Source organism: Doryrhamphus excisus, chromosome 4, assembly GCF_030265055.1.
Source record: "Doryrhamphus excisus isolate RoL2022-K1 chromosome 4, RoL_Dexc_1.0, whole genome shotgun sequence".
Classification (NCBI taxonomy): Eukaryota; Metazoa; Chordata; class Actinopteri; order Syngnathiformes; family Syngnathidae; genus Doryrhamphus; species Doryrhamphus excisus.
The window spans coordinates 26,424,301-26,443,673 of NC_080469.1; the positions used below are offsets into that span (position 1 = coordinate 26,424,301).

The 19,373-nt window shown below is 47.0% G+C and overlaps 2 protein-coding genes and 4 non-coding genes across 15 annotated transcripts in view; 4 read left to right on the top strand and 2 right to left on the bottom strand.

Annotated features, from left to right (window-relative positions):
* LOC131127531 (mucin-7-like) overlaps window positions 1-19,373 on the top strand; it is a 48,495-nt gene that overhangs the window by 10,144 nt on the left and 18,978 nt on the right. For 2 of the 10 annotated variants that reach the window (XM_058069496.1, XM_058069494.1), the window contains exons 3-4: window positions 11,137-11,908; window positions 14,284-14,586. The exons of 3 other annotated variants lie outside the window; for them this stretch is intronic. In XM_058069496.1, coding sequence (XP_057925479.1) covers window positions 11,347-11,908; window positions 14,284-14,586 — 865 coding nt within the window. In that variant the 5' untranslated portion in view covers window positions 11,137-11,346. Of the gene's footprint in view, window positions 1-11,136; window positions 14,587-19,373 lie in introns of those variants that run through there. 5 more of the 10 variants (XM_058069487.1, XM_058069497.1, XM_058069495.1 and 2 more) reach the window with 4 other exon arrangements.
* Window positions 9,978-10,064, top strand: trnay-gua (transfer RNA tyrosine (anticodon GUA)). The gene is given in 2 exon segments: window positions 9,978-10,014; window positions 10,029-10,064. It is a non-coding gene; the product is annotated as a tRNA-Tyr (tRNA).
* Window positions 13,200-13,272, bottom strand: trnav-aac (transfer RNA valine (anticodon AAC)). Its single transcript has one exon. It is a non-coding gene; the product is annotated as a tRNA-Val (tRNA).
* On the top strand, window positions 14,970-15,040 carry trnad-guc (transfer RNA aspartic acid (anticodon GUC)). The gene has a single exon. It is a non-coding gene; the product is annotated as a tRNA-Asp (tRNA).
* trnat-ggu (transfer RNA threonine (anticodon GGU)) lies at window positions 15,383-15,456 on the top strand. Its single transcript has one exon. It is a non-coding gene; the product is annotated as a tRNA-Thr (tRNA).
* Window positions 16,462-19,287, bottom strand: LOC131127532 (uncharacterized). The gene is made up of 2 exons (XM_058069498.1): window positions 17,184-19,287; window positions 16,462-17,089 (listed from the first exon to the last, which is right to left on the bottom strand). The coding sequence occupies exons 1-2, from the start codon at window positions 18,289-18,291 to the stop codon at window positions 16,815-16,817; spliced, it is 1,383 nt and encodes a 460-aa protein (XP_057925481.1). The 5' UTR covers window positions 18,292-19,287; the 3' UTR covers window positions 16,462-16,814.

Below are 19,373 nucleotides of genomic sequence, written 5' to 3' on the forward strand. Positions count from 1 at the left end.
TGCCGACAACGTACAGTTTTGGAGGCACTCTTGGTGTCAAGACATCACTGATGGTGGCAATCCATGGGAAGTCATCAGACCAAAATCGTGTCAGGGGATTCATGGGAATTCATGTGAGATCCCCCAAAACCGTGAGCTGCAATACCACTCACGAGTTGACAAGTCTCATGGTTGCTCATAAGATTGGCAAACATTTTCCATTGCATTTCGACTGATATACAACAGCATAATCTGTGAGGTTCTGCGTTTGTGACAATTTGTTGTGGCCGAGTGGTTAAGGCGATGGATTAGAAATCCATTGGGGTTTCCTGGCACATCAAATCCTGCCGACAACGTACAGTTTTGGGGGCACTCGTGGTGTCAAGACACCTGAACAAATAGGTCAGCCAGAAGGACCACGATGGACCATCCTAAATCCCACTAAGTCGTGAGCTAGAAGGACCACAGTGGGTCATCCTGAATATCACTAAATTGGCAAGCAGTTGTCCTTGCAATTTAACCACTGGTCTTTTGGGGCAGTCATGGTGTCAGGACGCCTGTGACCACGATGGATCATCCGAAATCCCACTAAGTAGTTGTGAGCCCGAAGGGCCACAATGGGTCTTCCTAAATAAAGCTAACACAGGTTCAAACTAACCGGTTCAAATTCTGCTGACAACGTGCAGTTTTGGGGGCACTTGTGGTGTCAAGACGTCTGTGACAATGGAGATCCAGGTGAAATTGCCTGGATCTTCATGGTTGCTGACTGAATTGGCAGTTTCCCTTGCATTTCAACTGAAAAGCAACGCTATAATCGGTGAGGTTCTTTGCAAGTTGTTGTGGCCGAGTGGTTAAGGCGATGGACTAGAAATCCATTGGGGTTTGGGGTTGTCAACGTACAAGGAGCCGGACAAAGCAACACACTCCTCAGCCTCCCTGGGAAAGTCTATTCCAGGGTGCTGGAGAGAAGGGTACAACTGTTGGTCGAACCTCTGATACAAGAGGTTCAATGTCCATGGCAAATCCTCAGACCAAAAACATGTCAGGGAATCCATGAAATCCTTTTCAGTCATGGTGTAAGGATGCCTGTTACAATAGAGATCTAGGTGAAATTGCCTGCACTGGAAAAAGCAGAGAACCACCTTTGCAGCTGAAATAGCTCAGTTGGGAGAGCGTAAGACTGACGATCTAAAGGTCCCTGGTGCAATCCCGATTTTGAGCCTTTGCTGAAAGAAATTTAACTTTACATCCAGCCAATGCCAGAGGAAATTAAAAGCCAAACCATCGACTGCAAGGGCACAAGTTGAGTCCACCGAGATACCAAGGTGACCCCAAAGGTAGCTCAGGTGTTTCTTTCACAGCTGTTTTTTAAACCTCGCACAGGAATCACTGAAACACAGTGAATCGTGAATCGTGGTGGAGGGGTTTGAGTGCCCGGGTGATTCGAGGGGCTATGTTTTCTGGGGCTATATGCCTCTGGTCGGGTCTTCCAAGGCAAACAGGTCCGAGGTGACAGGACAGACCAAGAGGGATTCAGAAGACCCTATGATGACAACAAAGAGGAGGAACTGCACCTCGCCCCGTTGTGGGATACCAGGGCCTGTTCTGAATTCCGCTTTGGCCAATTGACACCACAAATGCTCAGAAGCAGTCCTCGTTAGTATAATGGACAGTATCTCCGCTTGTCACGTGGAAGACCGGGTTTTGATTCCCCAACGGGTAGTTGTTCTTTTGTATGTCACGTTGAACCTTGAGCAGGGTTGCGGTTGCAACAACCAGTCCGGGAAAACAAACCCCCCTCGAACAAGACGTCTTTTAATCATTTTCTTGAAGTGTTCAGCTGAGTTGTACAATCTGACAGTCCTTTGCTGCCAAATCATTCCAGTTGTGGATAATGGACCTGACCAGTAAAATGCCAGCTGTGGGATTTCAACCAGTGCCTACTGAGAGAAAGGAGCCTTAAGCTGGTGTAGGCCCTTTCCCTTAAATGTGAAACTAACCTCTTTTGTCCCCCTACTGTGCTCAAGTACAGTATGCAAGAAGATTTCTGCTACCTCATCCTAAGCACCGAGAAGGCCAAGGAGATGACCTGCACACAAGGAATAACTTGTTTAAGTAAACCTTTTCGACCTAGCTGACCCATCAAGAAGTCAATCTTTGTTTGCTAAATTCTCCCAGTCACCATGAGGATGTGCTGGTTTAGTGCATATGCATAGTTCCCATCGTGTAACGATGCATGGTGTGTTTGAGGGGGTGTAGCTCAGTGGTAGAGCATTTGACTGCAGATCAGGAGGTCCTGGTTCATATCCGGATGCCCCATGATGCACTGCGTTGGTTTTAGGATTATTTTATTTATTATTTACTATTTAAGAATAGTCTAAAAGTACATGGATGCGTGGCTCAAACACCCTTGAGAATTGCAACAACTTGTGGTAATGTGTCTCGAATCGGTGTAATATAACTCGATTGTTTCCGTTTTTGCATGGTTCCTTTGGTCAATCCAACTCAAGTGAGGTTGGTTTTGGTTTGTTTCTATAAAGGTATGGGAAGGTTACTGTTGTAACCCTAGATTGTATCCATTTTGGCTCCATTTTGCATGGGAGTTTATTGTTCAGTTGCATAAATATTGAAGTCAAAAGTCGATATTCCTTCTGATTATGACTTGCTAACTGCAGGCTGTATCTATGGCAATTTCGGGACCGGGGCTTCTTCATCTCTGTCCATGGCAAGGTCAAGTACAGTATGTCAGAAGTTTTTGCCTTGTGAGTTCCCCTCATTCATCAAGGGCCTGTATAGCGCAGTTGGAGCATCAGCTTTTTATTCGCAGGGTCCAGGGTTCAAGACCTGTTCAAGTGACCCCTTCCCTTAAATGTCAAACCAACCTCTTTTGTCCTCCTACTGTGGTCAAGTACAGTGGGTGCAATGAATAACGCATCTGACTACGGATCAGAAGATTCCAGGTTCAACCCCTGGGACTCGCCAACCTTTCCAATTGACCTGAGTCTAAAATTAAAGTTTTGCCTGCAGACAAATTTGGAGCAGCTGAAATGGGCAAACTGCACCTCCGAGTCCGAGTTCATGGGTTTTGCCCGGAAAAGGACAGCTCTGCTCTTCATGAGGTGGTCGGGTGTGTTGCACCAGCCTGCAGACATCCTGTACACTACCATGTCACATTGCTCATTTATAACAGTAGGAATAGAAGTAATCCTTTTGTGCAGAGCTTCGACCATGTTCAGAGGAGGCAGGGGTGTTCTGTGCTTCCATTGTCGGGGCGGCTGTGGCCGTAAGGTGGTCGGTGCTTGCCGTGGCGGTAATCTTAGAACCCATTGGTGGATACCATTGGTAAGGGATGCCGTCAAGCTGAAGATCTTTTTGGCTCATAGGACTTCAACTGACAGGGGGGGGGGTTGGGGAAGCCATGGAGAATGACTTCCGGACGGCTTCGAAGAGATTCTGGACCACCATCCGGCGTCTCGGGAAAGGAAAGCATTGCCCAGTGAAGTTCTATCAACTCTAATGTAATCTGACAGTGTGTACTTCAGGACCCTACAATGCACTTGTAGGTTCTGTAGTGTAATGGTTAGCACTCTGGACTCTGAATCCAGTGATCCAAGAACCTTCTTGCCCTGCAGCAATCGAGTGTTTGGACTGTGTCTTCCTTTAACAGTAAGTGTATGATGACTTATTTACTTACTCTCCAAATCAGTGGTGACTGTGGATCAAGATGAGTTCCTCAAATGACGTGAATGTCTGTGACAGCTGATGTCAAGGATCAGCTGGCAGCATGTGAGGAAGACACTTGGTTTGTGTGCGGGGCTACACAAGTCTTTCCAGTTCCAGTTAAAAGCCAGGCTCCTCATGTAGTTTCCATAAAGTACCAAGGGATTGTCCTGTTGCCCTTTTTTGAGGGCAAAAATGAGGCATTTGCAAAGTGGACCTCAGACCTGGTCACCTGAACAGGGACTCGAATCCCGGACGCTCAGATCAAAAGTTTAATGTTCAGGTGACTGGCTCAACCTTTGTCTTGTCTGACCATGAACTCTTTTTGTCCAGAAGATATTTGGATTGTCCATGTGGGCAGTTTAAGACCTCAGTCGATCTTGGAGGTGACAATTTCAGGACCACGGTTTATTCATGTCTGCAAGGTCAAGTACAGTATGCTAGCAGATTTTGCCTTGTGAGTTCTCCTCTTTCATCAAGGGCCTGGATAGCTCAGTTGGTAGAGCATCAGACTTTTAATCTGAGGGTCCAGGGTTCAAGTCCATGTTCCCTTAAATGTCAAGCCAACCTGTTTTTTCCTCCTACTGTGGTCAAGTACAGTATGCCAGCAGATTTCTGCTCCCTCGTCCTCAACAGTGAGAAGGCCAATGAGCTGACCGTGCACACAAGGAATAACTTGTTTAAGTAAACCTTTTTGACCATGCACCTTTGCCATCTTCCAGGACTGGTGCATCACACCCGAGCACCTCATGAAGACCAGAGGACAATCAGTCGTAACAATCAAGACGGGTTTGCTTTACCCTACTGGTTGTTGCAATCGTAACCCTGCTCAAGTTTCAACATGAAATTGTGACATACAAAACAGGAGCTTCCCGTCGGGAAATCACACAACTGTCTACAATTCTGAAAATTGTTGTGGTGTCGATTGGCCAAAGGGGAATTCAGAACAGGCTCGTGGCGCATGACCATTTTTGTGGTAGCTGACAACTTCAACCAGTGAAATCCATCCATTTTCTGTACCGCTTATCCTCATCAATGGACTGTATTCCACACCCGTTACCAGCATGGGGACATTCCAACCCAAGATGAGAACACATTGGGCCAGGTATAAAACAACATAGGACGTGGCACAGAAACAGCTTCCCCCTACCCCCACTTTTCGCCCAGACCACAAAAGCAGAACGCCACCTTTGCAGCTGAAATAGCTTACTTGGGAGAGTGTTAGACTGAAGTTTTAAAGGTGCTTGTTTCAAGCCCGAGTTTCAGCACAATTCCTGTCCATGTTGCGATTTTGCAAATAGTTTGAAAAGGCTCATTGGCTGGCTGAAAGGACATTAACTTCATTCTTCAAAAGGCCACCCATCCAGTCAATGTTGGAGGCGGTGACAAGCCAAATCATTGACTCCAAGTGCACAAGATGAGTCCACTGAAACATCAAGGTGAGCCCGAGGGTGGCTCAGGTGTTTGTTTCACAGCTAGCTTTTAAACCTTTAAAGCCACAATTGTGATTTCTTATTTTGTTGAAGAAAAGCCCATTATTCCCCAACAATTTTCCCTACAAAGGAGAAATATTTGTCAATTTGGACAATTGTCAATCTGCCCCCAATTTGGACACATTGTCGTGTTTCATTGTTTGGTAACTGCTTTGTGGCTTCGCCAGTCCCCTTAAAAGCCCCTTCTTTCAGGTTTCCACAGTGTAGTGGTTATCACGTTTGCCTCAAACGCAAAGGGTCCCTATATCCAAACTGGGTGGAAACATGGCCTTTCAATTCCTTCTTTTACAAAAAAATCAAGGTGACAAAGAGCACAAGAGAACAAGGATATCTGCTTGATCTCTGAAGGTGTGTACACGAGCATCTGTCCCTAGTTTGGACACACAATCCATATTTCCCAGATGACTGATCGGGTGCATCACAGGCCTGCACGAAGGGGCTTTTAGGAAGGAGGTGGCCGCTGTGGTGTCGTTGCATGCAAACAACATCCTCATCCTCGACACAGCGAAGACCAAGGAGGTGAATAATCGTCGGTTCTGTCCGCTTAGACTGGCATGATTTCACCAGTACTGTTGAAAGCCTGGCCACTCGTGTGGTTTCCTTCACGCAGTGGTTCACCTAACACTGACGACAGCCCTTCACCGACGCTGTGGATTAGTTGGTCAAAGTTCCTGTCTTGTAAACAGGAGACCCTAGGTTCAAATCCCAGCAGTGCCTTGTCGGTGTTTCTGCGACTCCTTTGCTGTTTTTTTCTCTCCAACATGTCAAGTAAATGTTTTGAATCAGATGTCTTGTTCTGTTGAAGAAATACCCATCATTTCTGATGTCATATGTAGTATACATGTCATATGTACTACAATGCTCTCAAAGGCAAAACCATTGTGAATTTGGACATTTGTGGGGCTAAGAAAATAGACCACATTAGCAAGAGCAAAGAGGTTGGGGTTTAACATTTAAGGGAAGGGGCCCACAACTCACCGCCTGAACAGATCTTGAACCTTGGACCCTCAGATTAAAAGTCTAATGCTCTATGAACTGAGCCGGCTAATTAATTCATGGCTAAAGGCAAATGCACCCGATCAGTCATCCGGGAAATATGGATTGTGTGTCCAAACTGGGGACAGATGCTCGTGTGCACACCTTCAGAGATCAGGCACATATCCTTGTTCCCATTCGTCACCTTGATTTTTTTTTGTAAACTAATGAATTGAAAGGCCATATTTCCACCTATTCGACCGAGGCCAAAGACAAATCCGATCTATAGTCATTACCTGCCCAGAGTCAGTTCCCTGAACAGGTATGGAACCTGTGCCGCGGCAGTGAGAGCACTGACTCCCGACCACTAGACCACCAGGGACGGTATTCTGGCTGCACTCAGAAAGGTCCTGACAGTGTGTCCATCAAAAGAACCAAAATAGTTATGAGACCTTCTCTGCCTACAGTACAACAGCAGGGGAATTAGCTCAAATGGTAGATCTCGCTTTGCATGTGAACGGTAGTGGGATCGATACCTGCATTCTCCAAGGAATCCTTTGTTTTATAATAGAATAGATGTTGGGATCAGAAATGAGTCCAGGATCAGTCCCTCAGCATCCTCAGTCAGTGAGTAAATTACCAAGTCCCAATCACAATTTTGGCGTCATAAACAGCCACAGATCAATCAAAACCCAGTCCCAATTACATTCTCCTGCCAAGCACCTTGTCTTATTGTGTAGGCAAGTGGTGCAATGGATAAAGCATCCGGCTACAGATTAGAAGATTCCAGGTTCAACTCCTGGCTCGCTCGGCAACCTCTCCAAAATAAAATGCAATTTTGCCTGCAAATGGGCAAACTGCACCTCCAAGTTCATGGATTTCGCCCGGAAAGGACAGCTCTGCTCTTCATGAGGTGCTCGGGTGTGTTGCACCAGCCTGAAGACGTCCTGTACACTACCATGTCACATTGCTTATTTATAACTGTAGGAAAGAAAAGTATTCCTTGTGTGCAGAGCTTCGACCATGTTCAGAGGGAAGCAGGGGTGTTCTGTGCCTCCATTGTCGAGGTGGCTGTGTCCGTAAGGTGGTCGGAGCTTGTCGTGGCGGTTATCCTAGAACCCATTGGTGGATACCATTGGTGAGGGATGCCGTCAAGCTGAAGGAGTTCTATTAGGCCTTTTTGGCTTATGGGACTTCAGCTGACAGGAACCGACAGTCCAAGCGGTCCGTGGCATTCGCTGAGGCAAAAACGCTGACATGGGAGGAGTTTGGAGAGGCCATGGAGAATGACTTCCGGACGGCTTCGAAGAGATTCTGGACCACCATTCGGCGTCTCGGGAAAGGAAAGCAGTGCACAGTGAAGTTCTATCAACTCTAATGTAGTCTGACAGTGTGTACTTCAGGACCCTAAAATGCGCTTGCAGGTTCCATGGTGTAATGGTTAGCACTCTGAATCCAGTGATCCAAGTTCAAGTCTTGGTGGAACCTACTTGCCCTGCAGCAATCGAGTGTTTGGACTGTGTCTTCCTTTAACAGTAAGTGTATGGTGACTTATTTACTTACTCTACAAATCAGTGGTAACCCTGGATCAGGATGAGTTCCCCAAATGACTTGAATGTCTGTGACAGCTGATGTCAAGGATCAGCTGGCAGCATGCGAGGAAGATACTTGTTTTGTGTACGGGGGTACACTAGTCTTTTTGTCCAGAAGATATTTGGCTTGTCCATGTAGGCAGTATAAGACCTCAGTCCATCTTGGAGGTGGCAATTTCGGGGCCGTACTATTTTTTTTTACCTTTCCCCGTGCGGTTGGCAGCCTTGATGGGGGTGTTTCACAGTTGACTGGGTTGTGCGCTGTTGGTTATGGGGCCCGGGGAGTTTTAGGCCTGGGCTTTTGTCACCGCCATGCTGTTTTCCTTGTGGTGGTGTACTGTTGGTAATGAGGGCTGGGGTGTTGTCGACATGGGCTTTTGTTGTTCCTTCACAGTCCGCATTCTCTGCACTTGTGGTCTAAATTTTGGGTAGAGGATAATGGGGTCCACTGCCCCCATTGATCTGCTCCTTGCAGTCTTGGTGACCAAGGTGTTTGTTGCCGCTCTGTTTTGACATGCTGTTTTCTCTACCTCTCCCTGGTCTTTCTGCAGCCTTGTCAAGGGTGTTTCACACGTGGGTGGGTGATCACCCACCTGTGGATGGGGTCCACTCTCTGGTGGGTTGTCACCATGAGCTTTTGTTGTTCCTGGAGCACATAAAGAAGAGTGGTCAATACGGGGGTTGAACCTTGGCGTTATTAGCACCACACTCTGACCAACTGAGCTAACCGACCACAGGTGGTGGTGTACTGATCGTTGCTCATGGTCGAAATTTGTGTTCCAGGACAATGGGGTCCACCTGCCCCCATTTGTCTTTTCCATGCAGTCACGGTGGCCGAGCGGTTAAGGCGTTGGACTCGAAATCCAATTTGGTCACTTATGAACTTTTTTTCCCCATTGGCAAACTATTATTGTGTCCGTGCCAGATACACAGGATTTCCTTTTCTACTAAAGGCACCATTGTCAAGTTTGCATGCTTTGCAGGCACTATGCTTGAGTTGTTAAATTACATGCCTAGGAAAGAGGGGCTCGTTGGTTCCAAGTCCAGTAGTCCTCTACTGGTATTTCCATGACTCTGGTTTTCATACTTTTTATCAGAGGTCATCTTAAGGTACAAAGACTGTTTTCTGGAGAAATGCAAGACCCCATGGTGCGATTGGTCTTCTTTGTACACTTTTCAGCAGCAGACATGTTAAAAAGCACCCCTGGTTTACTGCCCAGGAGCAGAAGCCTCAGACACTTTAGAATGGGGGTGACGCCACTTCAAGACGCAAGAAGCTGTCAGAAGTGTGACACTTGTGTTGGAGCCCTTGCATTCTTCCCAATTTGCAACCCTTTGTATCGGTGCCAAATGTACGGGATTCCCCCCTGCTGTATTCCCCACCCGTTACCAGCATGGGGACATTCCAACCCAAGATGAGAACACACTGGACCAGGAACACAGCAACACACGTGGCACAGACACAGTTTGACCCTGACCGCCCCGACTGAAAAAGCAGACCACCGCCTTTACAGCTGAAATAGCTCACTTGGGAAAGCGTTTGACTGACATTCAAAGGGTCCATGGTTCAAGCCCAGGTTTGAACACAATCCCTGTTTCTGTTGCGACTTTTCAAATAGTTTGAAAAGCCTCATTGGCTGGCTGAAAGGACCTTAATTTCATTCTTCAAAAGGCCACCCATTCAGACAATGTTAGAGAAGGTTACAAACCAAATCATTGACTCCAAGCGCACAAGTTGAGTTGAATCGTTTACCACTGATATGTGTTTGAACTCAAATCTACAAGTAAACTAGGAATCTTACTCTGACTCTTAGAGAAGACACTGTGCACTGTTGTGATTTTTTTGACGGACATGAATTAGGAACCAAATGGTCCTTCGACTTCGACCTGCAACACAATTCCACTGTGCCTATGCAGGCATTGGTGGATCAGTGGTAGAGTTCTCGCCTGCCATGCCACGACCTGGGTCCGATTCCCAGGCAATGCAACAGGGCTGTTATTATACCTTTCATTGGTGAAAAAAGTGCCAAGACCGTTTTCGGGACCAACACATGACCTCTGAATTCGATCAGAAAAGTCGATCATCTCTACCTGAGACTTGATTATCTCCAAAATTCTGTCAAAAGTGGCATTCTCAGCCACAGCGTGTTGGAGCCCGCAACCTCAATGAGACGCCGTGGAACACTCAGATGTACTCACTCGCCCCAAACCAACAAGCCCTTCGATAGCTCAGTTGGAAGAGTGGAGGACTGTAGTGGTTCAAGCTTGCATCCTTAGGTCGCTGGTTCAAGTCCGGCTCGAAGGACAAGCTGTTTGCTCTTGTCTGAAGGACCTCAGAGGAAGTGTGCTGGGCTCATAACCCAGAGGTCAATGGATCGAAACCATCTTCTGCCATCTGCATATCCTTATTCCCATTTGTCACCTTGCTTTTTTTGTAAAAGTAGTAATTGAACGGCCATGTCTCCACCCAGTTTCAAACTGGAGACCTTTTGCGTGTTATGTGATAACCACTACACTGTGGAAACCGGGGGGAAAGGGACTGCCGAAGTCACAAAGCAGTTGCCGAACAATGAAACAAGACAATGTGTCCAAAGTGGAGGCAGATTGACAATTGTCCAAATTGACAAAGATTTCTCCTTTGTTGGGAAAATTGTAGTTCATTTTACATGTTCCAGAAATAATGGGCTTTTCTTCAACACTCCAGCAAAGGAACCAAAATAGTTCTCTGCCAACGCTGCAACAGCAAGCGATCTAACCCAAATGGTAGTGTGCTCGCTTCGCATGCGAGAAATCCTTTGATTTTTGTTGATGTTCTCTTGACTAATCAAATCAACAATATTTGTATAGCACTTTTCCTGCAAATACATGCAACACAAAGTGCTTTACAGAATTAAAAACAATTACCACAATTAAAAGAAAAAACACCCAAATACTAAGAATGTACTGTTATCACATTTATTTTTGCATTTTTCAAGACAAATCTTAGTTAATCACACACTCTCACGCTGCCCCCTTGTGGCCAAACTTGAGATAGCTTTCGTTTTTGCCCAAACATGTTCCAGCTACTCAGTCTGCACACAGCCACCACACAGTGCACATCAGTGACGGTTCATCTGCAGTTTTCAGCCTTGGGGTATCTTAGTCCGTAGGTTTTGAAGTTTTATATGTGTTTCTGCAAATATGAGTGTTTAATAAAACGTAAACTAGCATTTTGAGCTACAGTTGAATGTGAATGCTATGCTAGATTTGCACATGTGACTGTTAGCTAGGCTAAACGTTTTCATTTTGAGTTTTTTATACTTTCACTTTGCATTTTCTTTCATTTTTGATGAAGCCTGTACACATTGCTGATACACTGTTTTATTTGTGTATTACAGTTTTACAACTTGTTACAAGAGATTACTGCCTGCAAGCCAAGTAAAGCTCTAAGAACATACATGGCCACGGAGTATTTCTTTGGTTGTTTGCTATCTGTCTAGCCTTGGTAGACGTCACACCATCGTGAGGACAGAATAGTAAAAGGACTGTTACACAGCGGGCTAAAACACCATCTGCTGTTACTAAAGCACGTGTCCAGACGATACAAGATGGAGCAGCAAAACGAGTCGGACCAGCCGCAAAAGCTCTACGACACCAGGTCAGTCGCCTCAAAAACAAAGACTTCAAGGTCCAGCAGGTCCTCAACCAGCTCCGCAGCCACCAAAGCAAGGGCTAGTGCTGAAGCAGCCTTGGTGGAGGCGAAATATGCAGCCCGAGAAGCAGAAATGATGAAAGTAAAGGCTAAAATAGAGGCTGAAGCAGCACAACGCAAAGCAGAACTGGAGGCCAGTCTGTATGTGCTAAAGATCGAGAGAAGTGCCACGGCAGCCGCAGCTGAAGCAGCAGTCTATGAAGGCGCAGCAGCAGTGGAAGGCAGCTCTCTCGAAGACCTGGCACAGATCCCTCCAGAGGACACCGCTCAACACACCAGCGAGTATGTGAAGGCTCACTACGTGACACCCGACGCTCAGCAGCCAGCTCCGGTCCCACAGCAGCCACTCACCACATCCACGCCAGCACCACGAGCATCATTACCAGCACCACCATCTTCAGTCCAGTGGTATCCGCTCCCCGGCACCGTCACAAACCAGCCTACGACCATTGTTAATGGTGAGGTTATGTTTGATTACAATCAAAATAGGTCCTCACATTGTCCTCCTGCTCCAGTGTCTCACACAGCTAGCCTCAGAGACTATCCTTGTGAACCAGCACAAATGACTGATCTTACTAAACATCTCGTTAGAAGAGAACTTGTGAGCTCTGGACTTTTGAAATTTGATGACTGTCCAGAATACTACTGGGCCTGGAAAACCTCTTTCCAGGATGTGATTAGAGGGCTTAATTTAACAGCTAGAGAAGAGCTTGATTTACTGTTAAGGTGGCTCGGCCCCGAGTCTTCCACACAGGCTATGCGTATCAGGTCCGCACATGTTCACAACATTACAGCAGGAGTAGCTTTGGTGTGGGAGAGGTTAGATGATAACTATGGCTCACCAGAGGTCATTGAGAATGCTCTTTTGTCAAAACTAGAGAACTTCCCTAAAATCTCGAACAAAGATAATCAGCGTCTCAGAGAGTTAGGGGACATTCTTTTGGAGATTCAGGCAGCTAAGGCAGAGGGATATCTGCCTGGTCTAGCTTATCTTGACACAGCTAGGGGGGTAAATCCTATTGTCGAGAAGCTTCCCTACGGTCTGCAAGAACGCTGGATATCACTCAGGTCTATGTACAAAGAATAACACAGGGTTTCCTTTCCACCATTCACTTACTTTGTAAGTTTTATATCCAGGCAAGCAAAAACCCGAAACGATCCAAGTTTTGCGTTCTCATCGAACTGCGCTGTAACTCAGACAAAACATGAAAGATATGCAAAACAATATAACAATCCCAAAACAGTTTCAGTGAGAAAAACAGAGGTAACAGCAAAACCTACAAGTAACAGTGTTAAAGGAAAGAAAACAGATGAGCCAGCAGATCAATGCCCAATACATAACAAGCCACACCCCTTATCAAAATGTCGTGGGTTTAGGGTCAAACCGTTAGATGAGAGAAAAGCTTATCTAAAAGAAAACTCAATCTGTTTTCGCTGTTGCGCTACCACAAAACATGTAGCCAAAGACTGTAAAATAGCTGTGAAATGCAAAGAGTGTGGCAGCGACAGGCAGCAGTTTTATTGATACATCTGAAAGATATCTTTCCTGTTGAAAATTGTTCAACATGCAGAAAACATTTCATTCCAAATACACAAAAACAAATCTTCTGACCAAAGGCCTGGGGGCTCACTTCGTAGGGCATCAGACTCTGAGTATCAAGAGTTCAAGTCCCTTCAGAGATCAAGCACATGTCCTTGTTCCTATTTGTCACCTTGACTTTTTTTGTAAAAGAAGGACTTGAAAGGCCATGTTTCCACCCAGTTTCGACCTGGGGACCGTTTGCGTGTTAGGCAAATGTGATAACCATTACACTATGGAAACCTGAAGGAAGGGGCTTTTAAGGGGACTGGTGAAGTCACAAAGCAGTTGCCAAACAATGAAACGCGACGATGTGTCCAAAGTGGGGGCAGATTGACAATTGTCCAAATGGACAAAGATGTCTCCTTTGTAGGGAAAATTGTTCCAGAAATAATGGGCTTTTCTTCAACAAAACAAGACATCACAATCGCGGCTTGAAAGAAACACCTTAGCCACCCTCGGGGTCACTTTGATATCTCGATGGACTCAACTTGTGCCCTTGGAGTCAATGGTTTGTAAATAGGCTTGTAACCTCCTCTAACCTTGTCTGGATGGCTGGATGTCTGGCCTTTTGAAGAATGAAGTTAAGGTCCTTTCAGCCAGCCAATAAGCATTTTCAAACTATTTGCCAAGTCACAAAATAAACAGGGATTGTTCTGAAAACCGGGCTTGAACCAGGGACCTTTAGAACTTCAGTCTAACGTTCTCCTAAGTGAGTATTTGTCAGGTTCAAACTCCTGTGACACTTGTAAAAACACTTAAATACAAAAATACAGAAGAGACAGACAACAATATTCAAAGTTTCTCGCAGCGAGGAGAGTGAAACCACATACCCAGTGACATGCCGCTCCACTCTGAATATGCAGTTCACACTCCCCTCTTTTTATTCTCTTTCGGGGGTCCCTACTACATGGTCGTGCAGGGTGGAGAAGACAGTTGCACGAGCTGTAGTTGTTTGTCTATGTGCGTGTGTGTATGTGAGAGCAATTACTTTTAATGTTTTATGAGTTCTTATCTTAACACATTCTTGCAGGATTAACATGAGCATCTGCAGAGTCGCTGTTGGTGCATCCAAGCACCTCCAGGACCTGGGGGTCGCTGAGGGGTCTCTGATCAGGGTCACGGGAACATTCCTTCTTCAGCACATTCAAACACTTTCTATTGTCTAAGCAAATGGATATAAGGGTGATAACTAACAAAATAATACCTGTATCTACATTTTATTCTAACACTCGCCCGATATGCGCTCCGCAGCGCCTTGTCATTCCAGCCGCTCTCTGTCGCTATCCAATCAACTCGACAACCGGCTGCGGGAGCGCAGCACACAGCAGAGGCAAATCCCTCCTCCTTGGGCTCTTCCGGCACCACTCCTCCCTCCCTGCTCCAGCAGTGGCTGTGCCTGTACTGTGGGAGTCCTACACACAATTTCCCGCTGTCCAGTTCGCCCAGCACGCCAACGCTCTCCCTCCACCAGGGATATTCCCCAGCTGCTGGCACTGCCCGCTCCAACCACACCGGCTGCGTCATCCGCTTTGGCGGGCCGACTTCAGGTGGAAGGTACGATATCCTGGGCGGGGGAAGCTTCTCCTACCACAGCATTAATTGACTCTGGGGCGGACGAGAACTTCATTGATAGTGGACTGGTCAGTTCTCTCAACATTCCTACTGTTGAGCTTGTCCCCCACAAGAATGTCTGCTCGCTAGATGAACATCACCTGGCATGCATTACGCATCAGACGTGCACCATATCCTTGGTGCTGCCGGGTAACCACCACAAGGTCACAAATTTTTTTCTTATGCCCTCTCGCTCAGCTCGGTTAGTAGTCGGCCTCCCCTGGCATCCCGTGCGTGTGTTGTGATGTTTTGTCATTCAGCGCCACTTTGCAGGGGCACATCCACTCAACAATTTAATTTGTTCTCCAACAGTGTTTCCCAACGTGGCATTGGTGGTTCAGTGGTAGAATTCTCACTTGTCAAGCGGGTGGCCCGGGTCCGGTTCCCGGCCAATGCAGTATATCTCAGCTTATACCTTTCTTTAGAGCTCATGTTGAAAAAGTACAAAGGCTCTTTTCCTGCGAAAGGGCAGTATTCAGAATGACACCTGAAACGTAACAGACCGGACCACCCGAGAGTTAAGGTGGACAGCACTTTGTGAAACCTTACTGCAGTCATGCTGTTGTACTCCCTGTCGCGCAATTGGTCAGCACGTTTGGCTGTTAACTGAGAGGTTGGTGGTTCGAGCCCACCCAGGGACTCTCAATTCACACATGTGTTGGACTTTGGACTCCCTCCCTTGTATGAACATTTTTCCCCATTGGCGAACTGTTTTTGTGTTGGTACCAGATGAACTGCTGGCACTGTGGCTAAGCTGGTCAAAGTGCCTGTCTGGTAAACAGGAGATTGTGGGTTCAAATTCCAGCAGTGCCTGGGTGCTTGGTCAGTGAAACTTTGGCAGCTGATTTGTGAACCATGTACTTCTTTTTGTCACTTGCCCTTCAAGAACGAATTGACGTTGCATCCACAGCTGACGTGATTGTTGTGGATCCCATTACGCCAGAAGGTGCTTGAATCCAAAGAGTATGACATTGTGATGTTTTGTCATTCAGCGCCACTTTGCAGAGGCTCATCCACTTGACAGTTGAATTTTGTTCTCTTACAGTGTGTCCCCACGTGACATTGGTGGTTCAGTGGTAGAATTCTCACTTGCCAAGCGCGTGCCGCGCTTGTGTTGTTGACATTTGCTGCCAGCCAATCAGGATGCGAGACAGATGTCAGACAAGCAGAGAGACTTTGGAGAAATGAAGTCAGGTGTCCGAATCCCGTCTAAGCATCAGTCAAGTCACCATTTTCTTCTCCACAATATATATTTTTTCCAATTAATCCCTATATGATTACACACTATTCCTATCAGGCTTATATTGATACCAGTGCTTGAAATAAAACACAAAATCAATGCAATGTAACAAAGAATATTTATTCATCAGGTTGCCATGCCACACTCAAAAACACTCTCAGAAATAAAAAATGAATACTAATCACAAGCTATGAATAATAAAAAAAATGTTCATTTATTTTGCTGCCGTTGTTTCTCCTTTTCATAAAAAGGAGAGGCCTGGAACCCCCTCCAGCTCATCTCTCTTTCCATCCCGTTCTCTCTATAGATAGAGAAGACTTTGGCAGGGCAGTAGATGTACTTCCCTGCTTGCCCTGGAAAGCCAGTGTGGATGTGGGGGCTGTTCGGATCCTGCTTTAGCTGCATCCTGCAGAACCGGCACTTTCGGACAGGGGGTGGAGGAGATTCCTCCCCCTTCCTCTTCTTCTGCTTTTTTCCCCTCCACCCTCTTTCTTGTATCATCGAGCTCTCGCTGGAAGAAGTCTGTTTGACTGAACTCTTGAAATGGCATCTTGGGGTTTGTCAGACTTTCTGCACCATATTTTTGGAAAACTTTTGTGGGGCAATAAAAGTATCTGACAGGGCCCCGCTGATAAAAGTCATGTATTGATGTCCCATCCCCTTGATATTTTGATTTTGGTTGACAACAGCACAGACATGTTTTTGTTTGAGTTTTTTTGACACGGGAGGTGGTTGCTCCTGCTCCAATGGGGTATGAGCAGGTGGTGGTGGTGGTGGTGATGGTGGTGGTGGTGGTGATGGTGGAATGACCATAGCTGCAGGCAGTGTCACGACAGGCACAGCAGAGGTAGTGCTTAGCAACTGCCAAAGCTGCTGTGTATGTTGCAGCTTCTCTGGGCTGGTATTTAGTGAAGATGATGTATTGAGAAATTTACTGTTGTGTATTATGTATTTGGGAATATGCAATTTTGATGTTGGATGCAGCATGCTGTTGGGGTCTTTGCTGGACAAGAGTGCCATACTCCCGAACCACAAGCTTGATCATGTCCTCGTGCCCGCGGTGTTTATTAAGGAGCTCGTCAATTGCCGACTTCTTTGGAGACGGCCAGCGCTTGTGGTCCAACACAAATACTCTCCCTCCAGTCTTCACTGGTCCAGTGCGGGCAGCAGTCGGAGAACATTGGATGGGTAATCTTCTTGTGGGCTCTAGGCAAAGAAAACCAAGCGATACACATTTGTTATTTGGTTCAAACAAGATGCAACACTATTAGAACAAGGGGACACATGATTAGGTTTTTACCTGGCTGTGGCTGAAGCTCAGTAACAGAAGCTTTATTGTCCAAGTCAGATGCTGGGATAGGGGCCACACGACTAGACGTAGTCACAGTAGCAGTTTGAAGAGGGTGAACAAAGCTGAAAAGCCTGGTGGGAGGTGTGGAGGAAGGCTGCACTGGGTCTGCTCCCTGATCAGGCAGGATGCCTGGAGAAGGAGCACTTGTGGCGTGGCCGGGGTCCTTCTTGGTTATATGTTTGTCCCAGTCTAAAGGGACCGGACAACATTCTGGCTCCCTGTACTCCAGGCCAAACCTCTCCCCGGTGTCTTCAGCTGCCAGACGAAGAGCAGGGTACTTTTCTTCGCCAAAGACCCGTCTGGAAACAGCATTCAGGGAGCATATCAGTGCAGGGTTGAAAACAGGCGGGAGAGAAACGCCTGGCAGTTTCAGGTCCAGCAGACGCTGATAGTTCCAGCGACACACTCCTGTCATGGCCTGGGCCTGGAACAGCTCTGGGGAGACCTGCGTGCCGGTCACCCATTTGGCCTGGTGAAAGTGGTAGCCCTCCTGCTGCGACGTGCCTCTGATGGGGATCCAGACGGGGACTGCTGCACGCTCACCTGGCACCTGGTTTAACTGTATCGTTCCTCCACGGCGGTACAGTATGCCCCCTTCCACCTCAGGATCACTGAGGCAACCGCGCAGAATGTGGACTCGTTGGATCCTCAATCTCTTTAGCATGGAGGGCTTATAAAGAGGGATGCCATTCGGATCTGTGGTCAGGTGAAAGTGCTTCAACACCCCTTCCACTCTCTGAATAAGCGTCCCGGGCGGAGGAATCTTTATCCTGCAGTGCTCACGATATGCTGCTTGGTGGGATTTGCAGGCTGGATGCCACAGAAGACGTATGCATCCTGGAGCCTCTGCAGGTCTTCCTGGTCCACCACAGAGAAGGCAGCCGACAGGAACTGTGCGAAGGTGCCGTATAACGGGTGATATTCTGAGGCACACAGATGTGGCCTCAGTAACAATTGTGTCAGTTGTTTGCCATGCATCCCAGTTGAGGTGTTTCTCCGCAGAAGACTCTGCAACCCTGAACGGTGCGCAGCAATCTCTGAGAAACACAAATAACATATGAAATAATGACACTTAATAGAGTTAATTTCTACCTGAAGTTCAGGATGGATGTGGTGGGTGGGTGTAGCAGAAGCGGCCACAGCGCCACTCATGGACAAAAGTATATTACATTCATAGTGGCCTTTCTCTCTCATTGGAAATGAATGGGGAAAATTTAGCTCGTTTCAGCTGAACTATCCCCGCCAGCCGCGCGGGAGACCGGGGTTCGATTCCCCGACGGGGAGTTCCTCTTTTGTATGTCACAATGTCAACAAACAAACCCTTCTCATTAGAACAAAACCTCTCTTAATCTTCTTCTCAAGATGTTCAGGTGTCTTGTACAATCTGACAGTCTTTTGCTGCCAAATCATTCCAGTCGTGGATAATGGAGCTGACCAGGAAAATGCCAGCTGTGGGATTTCAACCAGTGCCTCCTGAGCGTAAGGAACCTTAATCTGGTCAGTTGACAGCTCAGCCCCTCTCTTCACCCGCCTGATCAGAACATGCGGACGCAGGTCTGACGACACAACTGCAAAGTCGATCATAGACCTGCAGCCAAGGGTGTCCTGGTGCCAAGTGCACTTATGGACATCCCTATGTTCGAACATGGTGTTAGTTATGGACAAACTGTGGTTCGCACAGAAGTCTAATAACATCACACTGCCCGGGCTCAGATCAGGGAGGCCGTTTCTCCCAATCACGCCCCTCCAGGTCACACTGTCATTGCCCACATGGACGTTGAAGTCTCCCAGTAGAACGACGGAGTCACCAGGACTCCAAAAAGACCGGGTACTCCGCACTGCCGTTTGGCACGTACGCACAAATGACAGTTAGGACCTTTTCCCCAGCCCGAAGGCGTAGAGAAATTACCCTCAGTGAAGTTATATCAACGCTAATGTAATCTGACAGGATGTACTTCAGGGCCCGGCGCTGTCTGTACCCTTGCAGGTTCCGTGGTGTAATGGTTAGCACCCCGGACTTTGAATCCAGTGGTCTAAGTTCAAGTCTTGGTGGAAGCAAGGGATTGTCCTGTTGCCCTTGTATTTTGAGGGCAAAAAGGAGACGTTTGCACCGTGTGCCACCGCACCACCACCAGAGGT

Bases quoted from the DNA above. Each gene is read 5' to 3' on its own strand.
- LOC131127532 (XM_058069498.1), bottom strand. From the start codon at position 18,291: ATGTTATTTGTGTTTCTCAGAGATTGCTGCGCACCGTTCAGGGTTGCA. The intron at 17,090-17,183 runs GTAAAAACCTAA...TTCTTTGCCTAG, and splicing joins TGAGCTTCAGCCACAGCCAG to AGCCCACAAGAAGATTACCC.